Source organism: Amblyomma americanum, chromosome 2 (genome assembly GCF_052857255.1).
Source record: "Amblyomma americanum isolate KBUSLIRL-KWMA chromosome 2, ASM5285725v1, whole genome shotgun sequence".
Lineage (NCBI taxonomy): Eukaryota > Metazoa > Arthropoda > Arachnida > Ixodida > Ixodidae > Amblyomma > Amblyomma americanum.
In genome coordinates, this window is record NC_135498.1 from 150,190,069 (window position 1) to 150,213,287 (window position 23,219).

General features: G+C 46.0%; 1 protein-coding gene across 4 annotated transcripts in view; it reads right to left on the reverse strand.

Annotated features, from left to right (window-relative positions):
• Window positions 1-23,219, reverse strand: part of LOC144121901 (rifampicin phosphotransferase-like) — a 212,446-nt gene that overhangs the window by 24,551 nt on the left and 164,676 nt on the right. For all 4 annotated transcript variants that reach the window (XM_077655346.1, XM_077655347.1, XM_077655345.1 and 1 more), the window contains 4 exons: window positions 22,645-22,708; window positions 10,261-10,424; window positions 7,309-7,387; window positions 1,311-1,356 (listed from right to left, as the gene is read on the reverse strand). In XM_077655346.1, the coding sequence (XP_077511472.1) occupies window positions 1,311-1,356; window positions 7,309-7,387; window positions 10,261-10,424; window positions 22,645-22,708 (353 nt within the window). The remainder of the gene's footprint in view (window positions 1-1,310; window positions 1,357-7,308; window positions 7,388-10,260; window positions 10,425-22,644; window positions 22,709-23,219) is intronic.

A 23,219-nucleotide genomic window follows, 5' to 3' on the forward strand; every position in this document is an offset into this window, starting at 1 on the left:
GTTGGTGATCAAGTCGGCCGGGTTCGTCTGCAGCTGTATAAGGCGAAGTACGTGACTTCGAAGTGAATATTAGCTAGATTAAGGATGGTTCAACACTAAATTTAACATCCACATAATTGCAAAAAATTACCACCAAAAAGATTCACATGCTGAAAAAATAGCGAAACATACTCAAATTTGTGATCAACTGAGCAGAGAGGCGTGGCATTATGTTTCGTAGTCCTCTCTCTTTTAAGCCTCCTGCACAGCGCCACAGGTTTCAAGCAACATGAGAATATTAAAGTTTTGCATTCCACCGTTCGGACTTCGTGAAGACATGTAGTGGAACTTTAGTTACAACATAATGTGCGAAGTTAGGGAAACAATGAAAGTAATTCGTGCTTGCGGAAGAAAAATGCCGACGCAATAATAACTGTGTGCCTTCTGCCCCGCCAAGGCCCATTGATTTCAGCACAGGAGGAAGAAATGCATTGTTCCCCTTCATATGCATGTTACTGGAGCCTGTTTTAGCGAACTATTTCGATATAAATTTCCCGGCTGAAAATTTGAGAAGCTTACTTGCAGCAGCGAGACTAACGCTTACAATTCCAAGGGTACCTGACTTCTGTACATATGAAACTACACACATCTACTGGGCATGTGTTTTTACAGCTTCCACGCGTACTGCGCAGCCTGGGAACATCAAAATTGCGCACATCTAGAAGTTGAAACGAATAATTAAAAATAGAGCATCTTTCAAAAGCCACAGCACAAAAGGAACAGAGCCTTAAGAACGCTGCTTGAAAGAGGCGACGGGAGTAAAACATTTTACGGAACGAACCGAAAAATACTAACACATAACGAAACATGCTAATGAACCTTTCTCTGCCGCCTTTGTCTCCAAATCGTTCATTGTTGGCGTGGAATTTTTGACTAGAGACACCAGGGATCAATACGTTTAGCTGTACAAAGAGCCGTCTATGCAAATCAGTTTGTCACTGTGATGTCTTCAGGGGACTGGCGAACAATTACGCGTGAAATCGAAAACAACTGTATCGGGTTTTTATACACAGTAGAATAAACATTTCCTTTTCAAAGCATGTATTCAGAAGGAGTATAGTAAAATTTGAACAGGAAATATATATCATTTGTCTATCGAAAGTTGAAAACATTCGCATAGTAGGATTTTTCCTGCGGATTTAGAGTAGTACTCGACAAGAGTTCACATTTTTCGCTGTTTTGTACATTATAGTATCCAACAAGTGCTGCATGAATGGAGGTTGTGCAACGCCTACAAAATTTCAAGAACTATAAAAAAATATATGACTTGCCTTTGATCTCGAAGTCTCCTCCAATGGGCTTTCTCATTCTTTCAATCTGCAAGGGCATCAGGCGGCAGATTGGCATGAAAAGTATGATGCCACTGCCAAAAAAATAAACATGACATTTCCTGCTTATTATTTACCAGCTTTCTGTTCATCGCATTCGAACATAGCACTCCTTCAAATCGGGAGTGTTCTTGTTCGTGCCTGCTTGCACATGTGCGTCCGCGCGGACGCCATTCAAGTTTGTACTTTTCTCGCTTCTGCCAGGCACTGTTAATGAACTGTCCTTCCTAGGCAATGAAATTCGGCCCAACTAATGTCGGTTTGCCATTATGCCGTTATGAATCGAACACCCGGAAATATTAGGACCCGGCCTTAGGAATCCCGGAACCTAAGCGATCGCCTAACAAATATAAGGTCCGTCACTCGTTACAACGGCATGCATTAGGATGGCCTGGCTCATCACAAAAAGATTACGTACCCTGGTTCCTCGAAAATCAGAGCGTCGCCTTACGATACTAAAAACTTACTTTAACATATGGCTTAATGGTAACACCTCTCAGAAAATGTGACCCCTGCTTTTCTTCTGACTTGATAAAATTACATCGGCATTTCGCGTATTTCTTTACTACCTTGCTTCATTTGGTTCCGGGGCAGCATTTTGTGGCCTATAAATGTATCTTCAAAGCACTGGCTATTTACTGAGAATTACATTTACTTCTCTACCATTGATATACGTTATTTCTGCAGAGAGTCTCCTTTGCTGCCACTGAATTTGGTAGACTGTTTATAAGTTCTGCACCAGGAACACATTGCTGTTTAGCTTCCCAGAAGCATACTCGGCAGAAAATGTTAGCCGCTGGTGCTGTTTGGTTCTCTTACAGAACAAAAGCTTGAATCCTGCGTCCAAACTTTATCACATACTTTATTTTGAGAGACATTTATTGCCCCAGGGAACGAAGGTTTATGGTAGATGAGGGTTTAACGTCCCAAAGCGACTCAGGCTGTGAGGGACGCTGTAGAGAAGGGCTCAGCAAATTCAGACCACCTGAGGTTCTTTAACGTGCACTGACATCGCACAGTATAAGGCCCTGTAGCAATTCACCTAAATCGAAATTCGACAGGCGCGGCAGGGACTGAACACGCGTCTTTCGGGTCAGCAGCCGAGCGCGATAACTGAGCCACCGCGGCGGCTGTAAGTCACAAAGAGGGTATGTAATGGCGGTTGAAGGAAAAGGTTAATTAAACGAATGTAAAAGGCACCACACACATGCACTCATCCCTCCGTGGGATCTAATCCTCCCCAGCGGTCTTATCCGTGCAGAGGAGATTGCGCTTCGGGCGATAGGGGTCGAGGCTGCCCGTCACTCCTGCCGTAATTAGAAAGTGGTCTCAATTTCGAGTTCTATATCCCCGTCCCACGTGTCGAATCTGCAGGTCCCGCAATGCTTGAAGTGTTCTTCGTGTCGTGCCGCATACATCACACACTCATTCACTGAGCGCATGCAAAGAAGAAAGGAACTGACACGTTTTTCTAGACGGTCCTAAATGTTATAAAAGGCTTTTTATCATTATTTTTATTTGAAATACTTCCGCTATCTTCACAGTGAGCTAGCAGACGGGCAAAGAGGGGCTTCTTTTTTTTCGCACAAAGTCACACGTGTAACACGCAAAAGTGAGCCAGCAAAATGGTTCAAGAAAAAACAAATGATAAATTGTACCTATATTATTGAAATATATTATGTTACTTATTATACCGATAAATTATGAATGAGAGCTAAAGACTGCTTACGTCCCCAGTCGAAAAATCTCGTATGAAGCATATATAGCTAGAAATGTGTCTCATTGGCACTCATATGACAGCATTTGAGGACAAGGCGACAATACTTGCAATCTGGCACCGAACCACTCCCCTTTTACTATGCAGGCCCTGCTTGCATTTCTTCTCCGTCGCTATCGGCCACTTCGTGCGGCCTGATATGCCATCCACCCCACCAACAGTTGATTTCTACCACGTCTGCGCGTCTGACCTCAACACAATAGGGAACTGGTACAAAGATTGATTAATGCAGCTAAATATTACCAAATGCAAGGCCATGCGCGTATCTAGAAAAATTTCCGCCCACCTCTGTACAACATCGGTAACATTTCGTTGGAATCAGTGTCTTCATAAAAATACCTAGGCGTTTACATTACTTCAAATCTCAATTGGTCTCTTCGTACCAAGAACATAATTAAAGATGCTAATTGCATGCTAGGCTAATTACGTCGCAAATTTTTTAATGTTCCTTCGAATTTGAAACTATTACTTTATAAAACACTAATACGAAGTAAACTGAGTATGCAACACCTTTACGGGACCCTGCTCATGGCAATGGCAACTTAATTAATGGTCTTGAGATGGTGCAAAATAACTCTGTACGTTTCATCCTTGCTAATTACAACCGCACTGCTAGTATAACTGCTATAAAATCTAATCTCTGCCTCCCAACACTGACATCTCGTAGAAAAGTGTTTATTCGTATCACCCTGTTCCGCAAGCTTTATCATCAACCTGCTCTATGTGATCACCAATTCCCACAGCCAATTTATGTATCCCACCGCATTGATCATAATCACAAAGTCGCAATTCTGTCATGCAACACGAAATGCTTCTGGCAGTCATTCCTGGCGCGAACATCACCTCACTGAAACCAGCTTCCAGCAGATGTTCCTGGCATTGTAAATTATGAGGATTTCCTCGTAGCAATAGCTAACATTGTATATTCAGATGCTATTTAAACAGTGTTGTAACCAACTGTATTTTCTCTCTGTTTCTTGCATATTTACCACTCCCCTCTGTAATGCCACTGGCCCTGAGGGATAGCGTAAATAAATAAATAAATATATGTGTCGAGAAACGTGCCCCCCTTAACATATATGTTCTATGCGAGTTCAGATGAGTTAGAAATGTGCCTCGTATGAACTCATGTGGGCTCAATATCAATTCATACGCGTGGTGAAAGTCTCGGATTAACATATATCCACTCCATATGAGTTCACATGCGCCCCAAAGGAATCTTGTATGGATTTATCTATAGCACACCCTAACTGGCACTTTGTCCTCGTGCACACACAAGAGCTTCGAAGTGCTTTTTACCAGCTTACATCTACCTCGCGCGAAACATAGCCCTTCATGAGTGCCTGGTATAGAGCCGCGCGTGCTTCGTGCAACACGCGGAAAAGAAGCAACCAAAAAGCGATTATCAAATGCTGAAACAGCGTATAAAAAGGAATACTTGGCCTGTTGCACACAATTTTCTCCTTGTTTCTCTGTTTGTGCCCCACTTCTTGCTGTAAACACCGGTTACCCACACTGCGTGTCGTTCCGCGCTTCCACAGCGCTTGGATACACTTTTACTTAGGAGGTAAATATGCCATTCTCTTCTTTGTTGAACCGTTGTAAACCTACGCAATGAATAACTTTGGGTATCTTCATGGTAGAGCTCCGGGTGTATACTTGCCCAACGAGAGCAACACGTCTGAATGGTTATCACAGTGCACATCAAGATTTGCAATATCAGTGGAAGTCCAGATGTCTAGTTCCGCCCCTTAAACCAGGCATATCAACACTTGACCTCCCTAATTACCGTCCAGTTGCAATGCATTGTAATTGAAAAATAGCGTGAGTTTTGTCATACAAAAATAATTCCCTCGTTTCGTTTGGCGGTCGTGGTGTAGTGGTTAGTGTACTGAGCTACGGCACTGCGAGATTGGGGTTCGGAACTTGCTGGATTGTTTTTTTTTTTCGACCTAGTGCTTTTTTTACTGTCAAGACTGTTTTATTGTTTTACAGCTACTTGTTAAAAAGCTGGTGTGAGAGCTGTTTTCTACTTCTCTCTTTTTTAATTCCAGCCCAGAGTTTTCCTTCCCAATGAGCATACACACGAGACATATACGACACGTATGACATATGTGCGCAAGTATGGTATAAGTGGACAAACTTCACACATGTTCCATAATTTCGTATGAAGTAGACACTAATGACATAAATATATATGTATGAAAGTTTTTGACAGAATTGTCCTTTTGTCTGTTTTTATTTCACTTTTAATTAGTAATCTTTTACTTTGTTTTCCTTCCTAAAGACACACCTCCTCTTTAGCACGCAGTCGTAAGGCAACGCATATTCTACAACCTTTGTCCGTAAAGTTTCGAGACTGAAATATTTTCTTCACTAGAAATGATTCCTCAAATCAAACGTTGGTGCATATGTGTAGCGCCATTTTTTCTGGCTAACCTGAGCTATTTATGTGAATTGCTTTGGCAGCCCCTGGATGGCCCAACATGTAGAAAAATACGTTGCCACTAGTCGTTCGCGCATTCTAGTGTGAGTTAATGTGGAGAGATGAACGTCGACCTCGAACAGCGTGTAAACATAAAATTCCGTGTAAACCTTGGCAAGACAGCTACACAGACGTGTGAGCTTCTTCGTGACGCATACGGCAACGAGACATTATCGCGGGTGCGGGTTTTCAAGTGGCACAAGAGGTTCGTTTCGGGGAGAACGTCGGTGAAAGACGACACAAGACAAGGGCGCCCTTCAACCTCAAGGCATAAAAACAACGTGGTTCAGATCAGACAAGTCGTACAGCAAGACCGCATCATTACAATCCGCATGCTATCAGATACTCTCGACATTAGTAAGACAACATTCCACCAAATTTTGCGTGAGAACTTGGGGAAACGAAAGCTGAATGCCAGACTTGTGCCACACTCCCTCACACAGAACCAGAAGGACACAGGGGCATCAGTGCGCGCTGATTTGTACCCGAGGAAGAGAAGAATGCTGCATCTGTTGCCAGCATCATTGCTGAAGAAGAAACATGGTGTTTTCAATACGATCCTCAAACAAAGAGGCAGAGCGCCAAATGGCGGTCCACAAGCTCTCCGGTGTCGGGAAAGGTGCGGCGACAGAAGACCAAAACAAAGACGATGCTGATAGCTTTTTCGATGCCAGAGGTGTCATAGACCGCGAGTTCGTTTCACAAGAACGGAAGGAGAATCAGGAGTTTTATATCCGCGTGCTCGAACACATGCGTGATGCACTGCGACGCCGTCGCCTTAACTTATGGGTATTTGGACAATTGAGCCTTCTCCACGATAACGCAAGGCCGCACACTGCTCTCAGCGTGACAAAATTTCTCGCTAAGCACAGCATTACTGTACTTTCCCTCCACCATACTCGCCTGACTTCCGCCTATGCGATTTTTTCCTGTTTCCTCGTGTGAAGAAAGCCCTAAAAGGTAGCTGGATGTGGAGCGCGGAGGCCATTCAAGACGCCACGACAAAAGAGCTGACAGCCCTGCCAAAGGAAGCGTTTTCTAACTGTTTCCAAGACCTCAAGAACAGTTGGATGCTGGGTATAGACTGCAAGGGAGACTATTTCGAAGGGGTGCTCTACAAATGATTTCAATGTTAAACGAATTATTTTAATAGACTTAGTGTCGGAACCTTACGGACAAAGGTTGTAGGTTCACCTTTGTTCGCCAGGAAGCATTGCGGTTTTGGTACCTATGCGTAGCGTGCTCCCCTCACAATCTTTAAAGTCCAGGTTTCGATTCCCCAGATCTTCCGCAGAAATTTTATATTTCTTCGATACCACGACGACGTCATCTAGGATTTCTGGAACCACTGCTGCTGGTCATCGCTGGCGCAGCGTTATGTTGGTGATGAGCTATGTAATGTTTCGCATTAAAATTAAATATTCAATTTGCCTGCGTGCACAGCGAAACCACGGTGATTATGCCGGAATAAAAGAGAAGCTGGCGCGAGTATTACCATCCATAATTTTAGAAGCAGTGCTAGAAAAAGGGGAGCACATTTAGCGAACTAATCGAGCACACTCTCATCTAGTGGCCACTCTCAAATAGGCTCTGAGAGGATTTGAGAGTGGCCGTTTCTGCGTTTTTGATCTTAAAAACACGAAATTTTTATTCTTTTTACAAAGGAAGCTGACACATACCGGCTTGGGGATTCCAACGGAGATACACGGGTAACTGTCCTTGTCAACTTTTGCGTGAATTCCCTTGCGCCGCTGAGCCCTGCAACAATACAGGAACAAACGAGACAAAGTGCACATTTCAGCTGAAAAACTGGTGCTGAAAGCAGGAAACCCGTAAAAAACGCCCATTCGGATATAACTGTACTGGATTTTGACGATGGGCACAAGCAATAATTACAACCTATGGCAGAATCGCAACCCTTTGAGACCACGCGATTGCAACGTGCAGCTTATAAGGGCTAATTACTAGATTATAAACGCATAAAAAAACTGCACGTTCTCTCGCTTCCTAGAAACAAATAATCAGGCCTATGTAACAGATTTCAAGAAGTGTTGATCAAAGTAAGCATAAAGCTCAAAAAGTCAAAAATTGCGTATTGTGAAAATAAAATCACTGCCATAATTGATAACAACAAACTTCTTTGGGAAACTGCTAACAAAATAACAGGAAATGAACAACCGCGTATACCTATTGAGCTAGACATAAGGGGAAGAGTCCACTCCGGTCTGACGCTTTCAAATCAGTTTAACATGAATTTTTTGGCTGCGGGTGCCTCATGTCCCCGAAGAGCACAAACCTCGAAATCTCCTAGTTCATACGTTCCGTCTACTTACAGCGATTCTTTGTTCTTGACACCTACTTCAGAAGAAGAAAAAGTGTCGATTGTGAAACCACCGAAAACCGCATGTTGGCCCGGCAACCATGAAATCAGCGTACTTCATGTCAAGGAAGCTATCTGTCTTATTTCCCGTCCATTTACCTACATTTTGTAATAGAATGCTAGTGCTGGTATGTTCCTTGATCGAATGAAATTGCACGAGTTAGATGTATACAAATGTCGAAAAAGTGAAATCAAGAATTATAGACCAGTAGTATAGACGGTAATGCAGCTTTTTTTTCGAAAATAGCACGGCGTGTTATTATAAAAGATTGTATGAGTTTATACAACCTAACGACATCTATAAACACCAGTTTGGATTTAAGGCAGGAAAATGCACTGAATAGGCGTTATTGCAAATAAAATAAAAACATTTTTGACTACTGAGCAGCTCCTTTTCACATTGGAAAGTTTTCTTGACTTCTGAAAAGAATTTGATTGTGTTAAGCACCATATCTTGCTTCAAAAGTTAGCCGCACATGGTTTCCGTAGACTGCAATACATACAGCTTCACGAATTGAGGTCAGGTTTGCGAGATAAAAAATTTGCAGTCCAACAAGGATGAATTTTAGTTCCTTTGCTTTTTCTTTTATACATCAATGATATTGCTAATATTTCTTTAACCCCTGCAACTGCTATGCACGCCGATGACACTAATGTCTTCTTTACAGGTGCAGACCTTCACTCAATAGTGCAGCGCGCCAAAATCTGGCTTATCCAGCTTCACATATTGCTCAGTGTGAATCAGATGAACTTAAAGAAAACTCAGTTCAGAACATTTTGCCCAAAGAACAAACGACCACCTTATATCAAGTTGAGCAATAATATTTCTAAAACAATGCCTGGAAACTGATCTCGATTTCTATGAATCTTTTTCGGATGTCACCTTCGTTGGACAGGACACATAAATCATATCCGATTGAAGTTATCTAGATCGCTTGGCATGATATAAAGACTAAAATTCTGACATGAACCACCTAAAAGTGGAAAACTAAAATAAAGGTGGGGGAGGGGAGGCGGAGGGGAGCGGGCCCCGGATGACTACCCTTATCTCCACGGGGAACTAGCAGGAAGGGATATGATATGGGAATGGGATATATGGGTGAGGTTATGGGAATTAGGAGGGAATGGTGACAGCGGAATTTTTTTCGTATTTCTGATCCCTTTGAGCCCCTATCGAGGCCTTGGTAGAGGGCGAGCACTCAAATTTCAACGATAGCGCGGTTCTCGGTCCCCAAGTATTCGATTTTCATCGCACATCCTTCCGCTGTGTGAGAGAAGAGCCAGAAATCCACGCACCGTGGCGTACGAGGATCCCCACGAACTCAGAAGGAAAGACCGATCAAAAACGAGGCTGTGGACGGTGCTTGCGAAAAAAGATGCCGAAATACGCTAACGTCGACGTCTTCAGTCAGTGACAGTATAGCATCCCGGCTGAGCGATGTCTTGGCCGCGAGCTCTCAGTTTCCTCTGGATGTTAATTCAACCTTCCCAAACTCTTCGTTGCTTCAAATATGAAGCCGTCACCTCAAGTTTTCGAGAAGCCACAGTAGCTTCTATTTGAAGTTTTTCCTCTTCGAATCCACGCCAACACACCAGTGACTCTTGACCAGTTCTGCACATCAACAGAGGGCGTAGACTCCCCGCACTGACACAAAGTGTAAGGGAATGTCATTATCGTTACCATGGCTCACACATTAATTTCCCTCATTGTCCGACGTATTTCATGACCGTCGAGTGTGTCAGTACACTCAATTGCAGCGGTGCTACAGAAGGCTCATAGGGCTACATTTATAAGCTACTAGCAAGGGCCTTTACAGCATTAATTGCAACCCTATATTGACTGCTGAGCACAAGTGTTCGACTTGTGTGTAATAGCAGCAATACATAGCAGCATGCTCTCGACGGAAAGCCGTCGCAAGCAGCTCAGAGAGAAGCTACACAGAAGCGCGAACACTGTCCCGCATCGTGCTACGCCGGTCCCAGAAAGCAGTTCATGCTCGCATTTACCTCGGCTACATGACGCGCCTTATTTCTTTCTTCCGCTCAACAACTTTGGGGAAGAAAACTATGTTCGGACGCAGTTAGTTCCGGCGAATGTTTTTGCACCGACTTCGCGGCAATTTCGAGATGACATTTCAGTAATTGTGCCCTGAATGTCAGTTAAATCGTTTCATGCCTCAGATCTTGCGATGGGCCACAGTGACAGCAGTGCCAGCGATAACCTTCGCTCAAGGAAACAAAGAACTCTTACTTGAGCACCAGTTCGGGGGATCTCGTCCGGAGTAGCTGGCCGATCTCCTCGAAGGTGAGGAAAAAGAGCAACTCAGCATCGGGCAGCCTGCCTTCGCTAACCATGCGCAGGGAGAGCTGGTGGAACATGAGCCGCAGCTGGTGGATCACGCGCACCACGGCAGACTGCAAGGCGCAGGAGTGGGCTGATATGGCACAGTATCCTCACGGGCAAGTGCACTGGAAACACACTGAGCGCATGCGGAATCCACTGCTGCGTATTTAGTGTGAAGCCACTACCTCACCTGGTCAAACTATTGTGAAGTTTACCCTTGGGGGACCTTTGGTAAACGATAAATAAATAAGTGAAATAAATGCTGCCGCGATTGGGTTTTTAACCCGTGGTGGCGCCAACAGAGCAGCTTCGCTCGCCACTGCACGAGAGCACTATGCCGCGTTTCGGCAAGCAACAACCAAACAGCAATCAATGCAGAACATAACAAAGAATAAAAAAGACGCCTACAAACCAATTAGGTTAGGCACTCTCAGTTCCTTGAGCTGCCTGAAAGCTTCTATGGTTGACAGCCACTCAGGGACACTGGCTTGTGCTTTAAGCACTTCAGTGAACTTGAACACACCCTCCCGAAAGCATATGTGCGCCGGCCACGCGTCTGGGTCGCAGTGGCACTCGCTGTTAGGGCCAATAAGCCTGATAAGATCTAGAGGTGCTCTGTCCTGGCAATCAGTTGGCAAAAATGTAAATCAATGCGGGTTTACCGGCAAATCTGTCCTTATAGTTCTTTCTAGGGCCTCCTAAATATAAACCCTCTCCCAGAAGAGAAAAAAAACACAAATTATCGTTTCTAGCTGTTTGCAAATTTTTTGTTTTTATTATTTCTTTATTTGTTTGTTTATTGTTACCCTCTTCGCCCGCTGGGCGTTATAGACGGGAGTGGGGTTTGCCAAAATAAAGGAAGGGGAGGGGAAACAGAGGTACATAACATGAGGAGTTATGAAGCCAAGTGAGGTTTGACAATACAGAGACTACGCAAAAAAATTACAACAATAGTAAGCAGAACAAAAATACACGCGTAAGTAGCAAATAATTTGATGCCAGAAACATTCGGCAGTTCGACCCCCATGGTACAAAATATCATTTTGCCTCTTGTACTAACTTCACGATTATTGTGCCCGTGCGAAGTTTAAAAAACGAAGTTGTCTTACCAACCGGTACATGCGTTTGTCACATATATTAAGGAGCCTAAATTAAAATATAAAGGAAAAAGGTGTGAAGAAGACGACGCGAATTAACCGAAGAATAAAGATGAGGAAGAAGCATTCGTTGAGGTGGAGAGAGATGATTGGTGGAGAAGCATACGGTGACTTGGAGAGAGATGATTGGTGGAGAAGAGAAGACGACGACAAGGCTTACGCGGACTAACACCGAGGCTATAAAAGGGCGAGCGAGAGCGAGGCACAGGGGGGAACAGCAGAGAAGCGGAGGCTCCGGCGGGTCAGGGACACATCGGCTGGAAGAGAGCGACGCCGGCTACTGCTCCGGTGAGCTCGCGTTCTACGACTCCGCGTAGTGGACTTCCTGCCGTGCCTGAGCCCGTTCCGGGGAGTCATCAGAGGACGCTACCACCTGCTACGGCCAGGGGTGTCTCCAGCTAAGCGTAGACAGCTGGGCTAGTTGGTTCACAGTCGCATTATGATACATCGTTCTGGCGCACGAAAAACACGGCGAAGGAATGAACGCGACTGTGGCTCGGGATAGGGGTATTGTCGTGGACGACATTATTGACATTTTTGTTTGCAACGCCTTTGGCATGAAGTTCACGCACGAACTGCCGCAGGAAGGGCACATCCAGTATCTAGATGTGTGCTTTATTTTTGAGGAAACGCGCGTGTGCTGGCATTACCAGCCACGGTCGAGAAAACAAATTATTAAATACAAATCGGCTCATTCTAAGCTCGTGAAGAGAGCTACTGCAAAAAACTGCATCCGCTCTGCTCTAGCCAAGTCGTGTGAGCATCGAGTCCGGGAGAGTGTCGATGCCCAACAAAGGCGTCTGGAGAAGGCAGGTTTCCAGAGAGAAATCGTGGCCTCAGTGGTCGAAAGCCAGATTAGCGAAGTAAAATCTGGTGGACGGCACAGGCAGGTGGATAACACACGCCCGCAACAGCGACCTGTCGTTGTGCCTTACTGGCACAAGGTCTCGCACCGCCTCAAGAAGGTCGGGGACAAGTGCGGCGTGCGTGTAGTGTTTTCAGCTCCGGAGAAGCTGGGACGCCTGTGCCGCCTAGTAAACGAACCCAAAAAGAGGTCTGCCTGCAAAATTAGGCACACCAAAGCCCTCGTCGACTGCAAGGTTGGCGTGGTGTATAACATCCCTCTCGCCTGTGGCAAACGCTACATTGGACAAACCGGGCGCTGTATCAACGAACGCTTGCTAGAGCATCGCAGGACAGTAACTTCGATTAGTGGCGGAGGCCATTTAGCTGACCACATTTGCCGTTGTTCGTAGAAGCCAGCATGCAAGGCGTTTCTGGAAGAAACAAGTGTGTTAAGAAAGTTCAGGACTCAGAAAAGCCGGGAAATTTTTGAAGCCCTCTGTATTGCCAATGATAAAGATCACTGCGTCAGTACTCCCTCTATTGTGCTTAGAAGAAAGGAACTAGATTATCTGAAGGCTAACGGTGTTGATCGTGTCAGCTAGGCACAGAAATTGTGGGCGATTTGCATGAAGGCACGTGTGCGATATGGAACCTGTGGCTCGGGTTGATTGCCTTTTGGTTTTCCCGATTTTGTGCTTTTGATATCAGTTACCTGGTGGTCACATGTGTACATATAGGACAGGTTTCTGTGAATAAACTTCAGTTGATGTCCGGCGATTGTGTGTCTGTTCTTCCTTCGTCCGTGTTTTTCGTGCGCCAGAACGATGTATCATAATAGTGTCTCCAGCGCTGTTGCAACCCATCCAGGTGGTGCCCCCAAAGCCAACAACACCGGCATCATCTCCACGGGCACTTGAACCTGGAGCTTATACGACGCAGCCAGCGACGCCATCCCGAGCACGTCGAACACAGCCAGCGACGCCAGCCCAAGCACGGCGTACGCCGCCTCGACGCCGCCTACTGGATCCATACAACGCCGCAGCCACACCGTACCAACCGTGAGCATGAACGCCGACCACGAATAGTAGAACGCTAGTAGTAGACGCTGGTAGTAGTGTGCCCGGGTCGTGTGTATTTATAGCCTTTGTGTGTTGTGTTAGTTTTGTCAGTTTTGTGTTCTAGTGTGTGTGTCGCGTAGGGTTATTAAATGTGCGTTTGTGTGGGTACACCCATCGCCTAGTCTATTCTTTCAGTCGGAGTGTTCTCCGGAGAGATCCGTGACAAAGATAAGTTGCGAGCCTGTGCCAGGATTCATTTCTTCTTTTCTTTTTTGCTTTGTCTCTGATTTTTCCGATCTCACGACGGTAGAAAGTATGGATTTGGCACAAACATTAGAACTGGTGCTCAAGCTAGGGTTAAGCAAGGAAGAGGCGATGCGTCTTTATGACGAGGAGGGAAAGAGGAAGAAAGAGGAGGCAAAGAGGCAGAGAGAGGAGGCAGATAGGCAGAGAGAGGAAAGGGCGCAAGCACGCGCAGACGCTCGCGCAGACGCTCTCGAGGCAGAAGAGCGAGAAGCTAGATGAGCTCGCGAGGCAGAAGAACAGGAGAAAAGAAGGATAGAACGGGAGAAGGAGTTTATTTTGTGGAAACAAGCGCATGTCGCGGGAGGATATGAGGAGATCACGGACAATGATCAGCGTTCCTTAGCGGGCACAGAATCTCCTAGACCAGCCAGAGTTTGCCCAAGGAAGCTGATGGCTCCTTTTGATGACAAGAGAGATGATTTGGATGCATATCTGCAACGATTCGAGCGGATAACTTTGGGGCAAGGCTGGGAGCGCAGTGAATGGGCCACGGCATTAAGCATGTGTTTAGTTGGAGAGGCGCTGAATGTGTTTGGAAGGATGCCCGCTGCTGATTCCATGGACTACGAGAAAGTCAAAAAAGCACTCCTCCAAAGATTCAGGCTTACGGCAGAGTGTTTTCGTGAGAGATTTCGCACCGCGAAACCTGAGGATTCGAAAACCGCGAAGCAGTTCTCCTGCAGGCTGACCAACTATTTGGATAGGTGGCTTGATATGTCAAACACAGAAAAGAGTTTTGAAGGTGTGCGTGACAAGCTGGTCACAGAGCAATTTTTAGCGTGTTACAGTTCAACGCTGGTGCTATTCCTGAAGGAAAGAAAGTTGCGTTCGTTGGAAGAGTTCGCCGACACTGCTGACCAATTCCTCGAGGCTCAAGGGCTAAGAAATTTGAGTAAGGCAAAGGAGGAAACCCAAAAGACCTTAGAGAGAGATGCGGCAAAACCAAGATTATATGGCGGTGCATGTAAGGCGCCAGTAAGGTGTTTTCTCTGCGGCAAGGTGGGACACCGTGCAGCTGACTGTCGGACTAGTAGCGCTGCCCAGAAAACACAGGTTGTGTGTCAAGGTTGTAAGAGGAGGGGTCATACTCTGGATGAGTGCAGATACAGCACACAGGACCGAGCTGCATGCGTTGTCGACTCAAGGGTAGAACTTGTCACGCCATCCAAAGTTCCACAGCTGAAAGGAGAGCAAACGCCGCTGGAAAATGAGGCAGTGAGTGGAACACCCAAGTCGAAAGCAGCAATGCCAGTGGTGGTTGGGCAAATAGGAGACCGTCCTATATTGGTGCTTAGAGACAGCGGAGCTAACACAGTCTTGGTTCGTAGAAGCCTGGTGAAGGACGAGGATCTTACAGGGGAAGCGTCAGCCGTCACTCTTGTAGATAGCACAGTGAGATACCTTCCTGAAGCCAGGATCCTAGTGTCCACGCCATATTATACTGGGCAGATGGTGGCAAAATGCGTATACCAACCCATCTATGATCTCATCTTGGGAAACATTACGGGTGCAAGAAGCGTTGAAGACCCCGATCCCGAGTGGAGGATGCTCGACGTTGAAGAAAATTCAAAGGAGGAAAGGCTTGCGACAGCTCAGATTGGTGCAGTCAGTTTTTCGTCGGCAGTGGAGACAAGAGCTCAAGCGACAGCCCGAGCAACGCAGCATCCGCTCTCTGCTCCTGTTACGATGTGCCTGAGCGTAACACCGGGCGAAATTGCAATTAGGCAAAAGGAAGACCCGAGGCTGAAGACCTACTTTGAAAGAGTCGGGGAAAAAGTGAAAAGAAAGAAGAGTCGCACGTCCTTCGAATATCAATTGGTAAATGGTCTTCTGCACAGGGAGTGCATATTTAGTTCAGGAAGGCGGGTCCAACAACTGGTGTTACCGAGAGATCTGCGAGGGGCCGTGCTGCGCTTACGACATGACGCCATTTTGGCCGGACACCAAGGTTTTCAAAAAACGGTGTCTAGGATCACCGAGGAGTTCTTTTGGCCGGGTGTTCAGAGTGACGTTAAGCGCTTTGTTCGCTCATGTGATGTGTGCCAGCGCACAGTTCCGAAGGGAAGAGTTGGTCCCGTACCTCTGGACAAGATGCCAGCCATCGACCTACCGTTTCAGCGAGTTACAGTTGACATTGTGGGGCCAATCTCTCCAGTATCCGCCAAAGGCAATAGATATGTGCTTACTCTAGTTGACGTGGCCACTCGTTATCCTGACGCTATTCCACTATAACTATTGACAGTATCCAATTGGCGGAGAGTCTTGTGGAAATGTTTTCGCGTTATGGGTTCCCGAGGGAAATTGAGTGACCGGGGCTCGAACTTCACATCGGAGGTAATGAAGGAGGTTAACCACCTTTTGTCAGTGAGGCAGTTACTGACGACGCCTTACCATCCCATGTGTAATGGGCTTGTAGAGCGGTTCAACGGTACCCTCAAAAATATGATCAAGAAACTGTGCCAGGAGAGACCTAATGATTGGGATAGATATCTCCCAGCTCTTTTGTTCGCTTACCGCGAAGTACCGCAAGCGAGTCTTGGTTTCTCGCCCTTCGAGATGTATGGGAAAACCGTTTGAGGCCCACTTACAATACTCAAGGAGCTGTGGGCTAATAATGAGATTGCTTCAGATCTCAAGACAACATACACATAGGTTCTTGAGTTGCGGGACAAGTTGGAAGAAACATGTAGGCTTGCGCATCAAGGCCTGGAAAGGGCACGCGAACGCTATAAGGGCTACTATGACAAGAGAGCCACTCACAGGAATTTGAATCCGGGGGACAAGGTTCTCATCCTGCTACCCACGGATCATAATAAGTTACTGATGCAGTGGAAGGGCCCTTACCTTGTGACGCAGAAGAAAAACGACATGGATTATGAGTTCTTGATAAATAACACCAAGAAGGTTTTCCATGCAAACATGTTGAAAAAGTACGAAGAAATAGTTCCCATACAGTGCGCCCCCAAGGTAGTATGCTCGGTAGTAGCCAAGGAGACAGATGATGTTGTCGAGATGCCCATATGCAGTGGGAAGGAGACGGTAGGTTGGGATAAGGTGCTAATAAACCTCAATTTGAATGAAGCCCGAAGCTCACAGATAAAGGCCCTACTCCAAAGCAAAGAGGGTGTGTTTTCAGATGTGCCGGGCAAAACGGATGTCGTATGTTGCAGACTAGATCTTTCTACAGATAGACCAATCAGCGTGAAGCAATACCCACTACCTTTAGCAGTTCAAGAATCAATAGAAAAGGAGGTGCGGGATATGTTGGAGCTTGGTGTGATTGAGACGTCGTGGTCAGCATACAGTGCGCCTCTCGTGGTTGTCAAAAAACCCGATGGTACTAACCGACTGTGCGTAGATTTTCGTCGGCTAAATGACATCATAGCACCCGATGCTGAACCCATACCAAGAGCGGACGTGGTGTTCGCTAAGGTGGCTCACAAAAGGTTTTTCTAAATTTGACTTAGCTAAAGGGTATTGGCAAATACCAATGGAAGATTTTTCTAAAGAGAAGACTGCCTTTTCGTGCTCGGCGGGCTTATTCCAATTTAAATTCATGCCTATTGGTTTGAAGACTGCGTCTGCAATATTCACGAAGCTGATAAGGAAGGTTTTGGATGGGCTCCAAAATGTAGAACACTATATTGACGACATCCTAGTGGCAACAGATACGTTGGAAGAGCATGTAACTACGCTGGAAAAACTATTTGATAGAATTCAGCAGGCCAGGTTGACCATTAAGCGGGCAAAATTTGAGGTGGGCTTTGAAGCCATTTCTTTTCTCGGACACAAGCTGGGGATGGGCCGTATCGCGACGAAAGGCGACATCTTGGACAAAATACAGCAGGCCCAGACACCGACGACCAAGAAAGAGGTACAGTCGTTCCTGGGCTTAACGGGATACTACAGGGACTTTATTCCCGATTATGCCCACATAGCCGACCTGCTTGTCGAACTCACTAAGAATGGGGCAAGCAATAAGCTGAATTGGACTGCTGAACATGAAAATGCATTCGTAATGTTAAAAGCGTATATGGCAAAACCGCCCGTTCTGCTTGCTCCGAATCTGGGTAAAGAGTTCGTGCTTCGCACTGATGCGTCAGACCGAGCTTTACGAGCCCCTACTCTTGCAAGAAGAGAATGGCGTGCTACATCCGGTATTCTTTGCAAGCAAGAGATTATCGACTAGTGAACGCAACTACTCCACTGTTGAAAAGGAATGTTTGGCGGTGGTGTGGGCGGTAAAGAAATTCCACATTTATCTTTATGGGAGACATTTCAGGATTCAAACAGATCATCAACCGCTTGAATATGTAACCAAGGCCAAAATGAACAATAGTAAAGTTATGAGATGGAGTTTGGCCTTGCAAGAATACTCATTTCAGGTTGAATATATTAAAGGCAGAGATAACGTTGGAGCGAACTTCATCAGTAGAGCCAACTGAACAGCTCTAGGTATCTCTACCATGTATCTTGCAGTTGTTGTTGCGTTAATGTATCTCTGGGATTTATCTTGTTGTTGCTGCTGTTGGTGTTACGTGATTATACAAGAGAGCGTGTTGTGGACACGAACATGTTTATTAAGGACTCTGTACGGACAGCGGCAGTGGTGTGTTAGTGTTCCGAAAACGCAGTTTGGGTGCTGTGTGAGTGGTGTGCGTTTGGTGTGTGCTGGACATCTGCGGTGTGGTGTGTGCTGGGTTCAGATTCGCCACCGAAGATAGTCGGTTGGCTGGATTGTTTGAAGATGAGGATGACGTGAGCAGTTTTTCATGGAAAAACTCTTGAGAGAGTGGGCCCTTGTCACATATATTAAGCAGCCTAAATTAAATTTTAAAGGAAAAAGGTGTGAAGACGACGACGCAAATTAACCGAAGAATAAAGATGAGGAAGAAGAAGCATTCGTTGAGGTGGAGAGAGATTTTGGTGGAGAAGCATACGGTGACGTGGAGAGAGATGATTGGTGGAGAAGAGAAGAAGACGACGACAAGGCTTAATTGGACTAACACCGAGGGAACAGCAGAGAAGCGGAGGCTCCGGCGGGTCAGGGACACATCGGCTGGAAGAGAGCGATGCCGGCTACTGCTCCGATGAGCTCGCGTTCTACGACTCCGCATTGTGGACTTCCTGCCGTGCCTGAGCCCGTTCCGGGGAGTCAACAGAGGACGCTACCACCTGCTACGGCCAGGGGTGTCTCCAGCGCTGTTGCAACCCATCCGGGTGGTGCCCCCAAAGCCAACAACACCGGCATCATCTCCACGGGCGCTTGGACCTGGAGCTTGTACGACGCAGCCAGCGACGCCAGCCCGAGCACGTCGAACACAGCCAGCGATGCCAGCCCAAGCACGGCGAACGCCGCCTCAACGCCGCCTACTGGATCCATACAACGCCGCAGCCACACTGTACCAACCGTGAGCATGAACGCCAACCACGAATAGTAGAACGCTAGTAGTAGACGCTGGTAGTAGTGTGCCCGGGTCGTGTGTATTTATAGCCTTTGTGTGTTGTGTTAGTTTTGTTAGTTTTGTGTTCTAGTGTGTGTGTCGCGTAGGCTGTATTAAATGTGCGTTTGTGTGGGTACACCCGTCGCCTAGTCCATTCTTTCAGTCGGAGTGTTCTCCGGAGAGATCCGTGACAGCGTTCCTCTAGCTCTCTCTGAAATATTGAATTCCGTGCCTTCAGAGTAGATGGCCCTGTGCACGGGGTCCGGCAGGACAGTATCACATAAATTCCTATGCAAAGTTCTCCTTTGAATAGTGCTGAAATAAACTTTTGAAATCCGTGTGGTTTAAAATCTAACAATGAAAACTATTTCTCTACAAAACCAAGTGCGCCCAGTTATCATCTGGCATGAGATGTCCGAGCCTCACTTGGCACACTTTGCGAAGAAAGGTATCTTTATTGTCTCGCAAAAACAAAAACCTAACCACAACCTATCGCAAATACGAGAGTCCCAACTCAAGTCCCCCACTTTTGACACTACCTAACAGACTTGTCCGACTGCACCCCTCCCAATCGACGACCAAAATAAAACGGCAAAAATGCGATGCATCTTCTCCTCATGAAAAGGGAAGCAATGCAGAATTTGCAATATATACCATTTCTTGAATTGGTTTATGGAAGTTTATCGTCCCGAAAAGACTCAGGCTATGAGGGACGCTGCAGTGAAGGGCGCCGGAAATTTCGACCACCTGGGGTTCTATAACGTGCACTGACATCGCACAGTACACAGCCCTCTAGAATTTCGCTTCTATTGAAATGCTACCGCCGCGGCCGGCACGAAACCAGAGTCTTTTGAGTCGGCAGCCGAGCACAATAACCACTGATTCACCGCGGCAGCTTACATATACCACATCTTGCTTCTCAGGAAAGGATTGCACACAGTTGCTCTGGCAATAATGGCCAAATATAGAATTTTTCAATTTATCCATTTTCTCACGTGTGTCGTTTGCCTGCTCGGGCCAAAAAGGGTCGAAATTAGAGTAGAACACTGAGGGTACGCCAAGGTTTTGAACCGGTGTTGTTATCCATGAAAGATTGGCATAAATATGCGGGTTCGATGGCCACTCTCCATACCAGAGGCCAGGCACTTTCCCCCGTTTACTAAACTTCCCGTGATTTCACTGAATCGCTTTGTTAGGGCACTTGTCGCGCTCACACATTCCTTATCCGCGGAAAAGATTGCTTCACCTCTGACGCTTGCAAACGAACTCGATGAATGAAATTATTTTGTTATATGCTCAAGCACGGCATTTTTGTATAGATTCGAGAGAGGTAAGGACTAAGGTGAAGGCCCTGGCGCACCGAACGTTGTGCAGTAATGGGGGCCACCAAGTGCCTGTTTACAATTAACCTTGTACTGCAGCTTACGCCATTGGCAACTACCTCGCATATAGCCAAACCGACGTTGACGTAGTCAAGAATACAAAACAACAGTTCATGTGCCACGCAGTCGAAGGCTTTCTCGAGATGGATCTCGAGGGCCGAAACACGCGCCCGTATAGCGTCGGGGCACAAGCGTCGAGAACACATCTTGCCACGTACCATTCCAATGACGTATCATTGCAACTTAGCACAAAAACAAATCCACTACGTATCGTCCCGAAATGCAGCGCTATGCTGTCCCTGCAGCCGATCCCGCCGCGTGTTAAACTGCAACACACTCTCGCGCTGAGCATTGCTCATCGCCTTCTTCATCAACTAATACACTATCAAACTAATATTCACGATTTGCGCTATGTGCTGGTAGTGACAGAAAGATGTGCGCTGCATGTCTTGGAGTCGACAACTCTGTGGCAGAATTACGGCACTAGAGCAATGCGCGTTGGCGTTGACAACACCGCTGCAGAAAGGCGGCACTGCAGCATAGGCCACCGCAGCGCATTACGTAAATTGGCCTTAGGGATGAAAAAGTAAAGACCCGCATAACTTGCTATCTGGGTCGGTGGACACCTTAATCGCTCTTTCAGGTACGTGGCGATGGTGTCTACCTGCAATAAACCGTGCTTTCGCATAATATTTCGTTCTTAGCGAAGCTAAACTGCCAGCCAAATTTTTGTTTTGTTTTACATGCTTCAGCGTACCAGCATCTTAAGGTTCTGGCGATATCCCCAAGCAACAAGGAGCGTATATTGCGTCAGATTTTGTTAAAACGCTGAGTGGATAATTTAGGTAGCAAAATATTATTTAAATATCGCTTGCAACGTTTCGACATTTTCTATGTATGCTGGGAAAAACTCATGAGGAGAAACTCATGACATATCCGAAACACAGAGGAAATGTAGAGTCCCCTTCAGGCTTCAGTGTGTGCGCTAAAGTGTGTTGATTGAACTGTTGCTTAGGTTTTTAAAGGCGCTTTAACGCCTTCAGGAATGCACGTGAAAACGGTTGCCTCTTCTGACCTCCGCCGCAAAACGTGCTCACAATCATATTCACCTTCTTGAGAGCTCCTGAATATGAGGAAAACAATGCGACTTTGACCACATCCACAATATAGGACCAAAGTTTTGAAAAAATAACGAAAGAGCTTTTTACGGTACTAATCTCATTCTAGATGGGTAATTACTCATATGCATTTACTCAAGCGCAGGCATACGACTACAAAGGATAGCTATACAACTTTCTCAGAAACTTTGCAGTTCAAGAAAAATTCGTCCTGGACGGGCCTCCGATTAGGTTTTCATACTCGTGGTTCCACTGTAGGCCCTCCTCCCTGAAGAAGCGTTTGCTCAGAAGTCAACGTTGGTTACAAAAAAGCCTCAGTGTTCGCACTACTAATACTACGCTACCTCGTGCCATTGTTGCTTGCGCCACTGAACACAACATGCTAAAATATGTTGAGCGAAACCAGCAACAGGAACCAACTGACAACTGTTTTCTACAGATTTTTCAATTTTTCGCTAACGCATTTCTGTAAAATGCGGTGTAGAAAAATGTGGGAAGGAACATCACAGAAAGTATACGAAAAGCTAACAATTGGTAACACTTTCTTGCGCCCTCTCCGCGTCACATAATCTTTTCCCTGTTTTGCCCCCCTTTTCACTGGAAAGTGAGAGATATGCTCTAATGTAAGGCGTAGAAGTATGGGAGACACATTAAGGCGTCTGTCCTACACCTATCCTACGCAAGCTTTGCCGTTTAATTAAAACCGGCATTAACAGGTTTGGCCGCGATGACTCAGTGGCTATTGTATATGACTACTGATCCCACAGTCTCGGCCACATTTCCGCGGAGCGAAACGCATCAGACGGCAGTGTTTCGTGAGGAATAGGTGCATGGTTAAGAACCCAATGCAGTAGGCGAGAACTGATCGTGAGCATTCTGCTACAGCGTCTATCATTGGCAACACCACATTGTACCTGGCTCCACAGGAAGGTCACTCATTACCCACAAAACTATCGCTGGAACCGAGCTGCTCGTCTTACCTTTGATGTTTCTCGCGCAGCCACAGCAATGCGTGCCCTCGGGATTACTAGCTTCAAAATGAGCCTGAAAAAAACAACATTGGATTGAGCTTCAAGGCGCGCAAACTATTGCTGTGCTCGCTACTACAGTGACCTATAAGCGTTTTCTATCGCTTGTTTAGGCCTGTGATAAATAAAATACCTTGCCAGAATTTATTAATAGGAACTAAGAATTATTAATCAAAAGCAACAACAGCCGTTGTAGTGTCGCGTTATTTCCAGTTTAACGTTACGGGCACTTCTATACTGCGAACTTGTGTTATATGTCATTCTGCGCAGCAATGAAACCAAAGATCGTCAGTTTTATTATAATTGACGTCAACAGACGCCACCACAATGACTATTTTTCTTCCAATAAGCACATCGTGCCTGCCTCAGTCTTTTTTTGTTTTAACAACGACATTCCCTGGGAGTGCTTTTAAATACTGATTATATACGTATTCCCCAGCATATTGCGATGCGTAAAAACTTTAAAAAGTATGGACAACTTCGGCTCAAGCAATCAGCACTCGTGTGTTGTATGTAGCATACCTCAG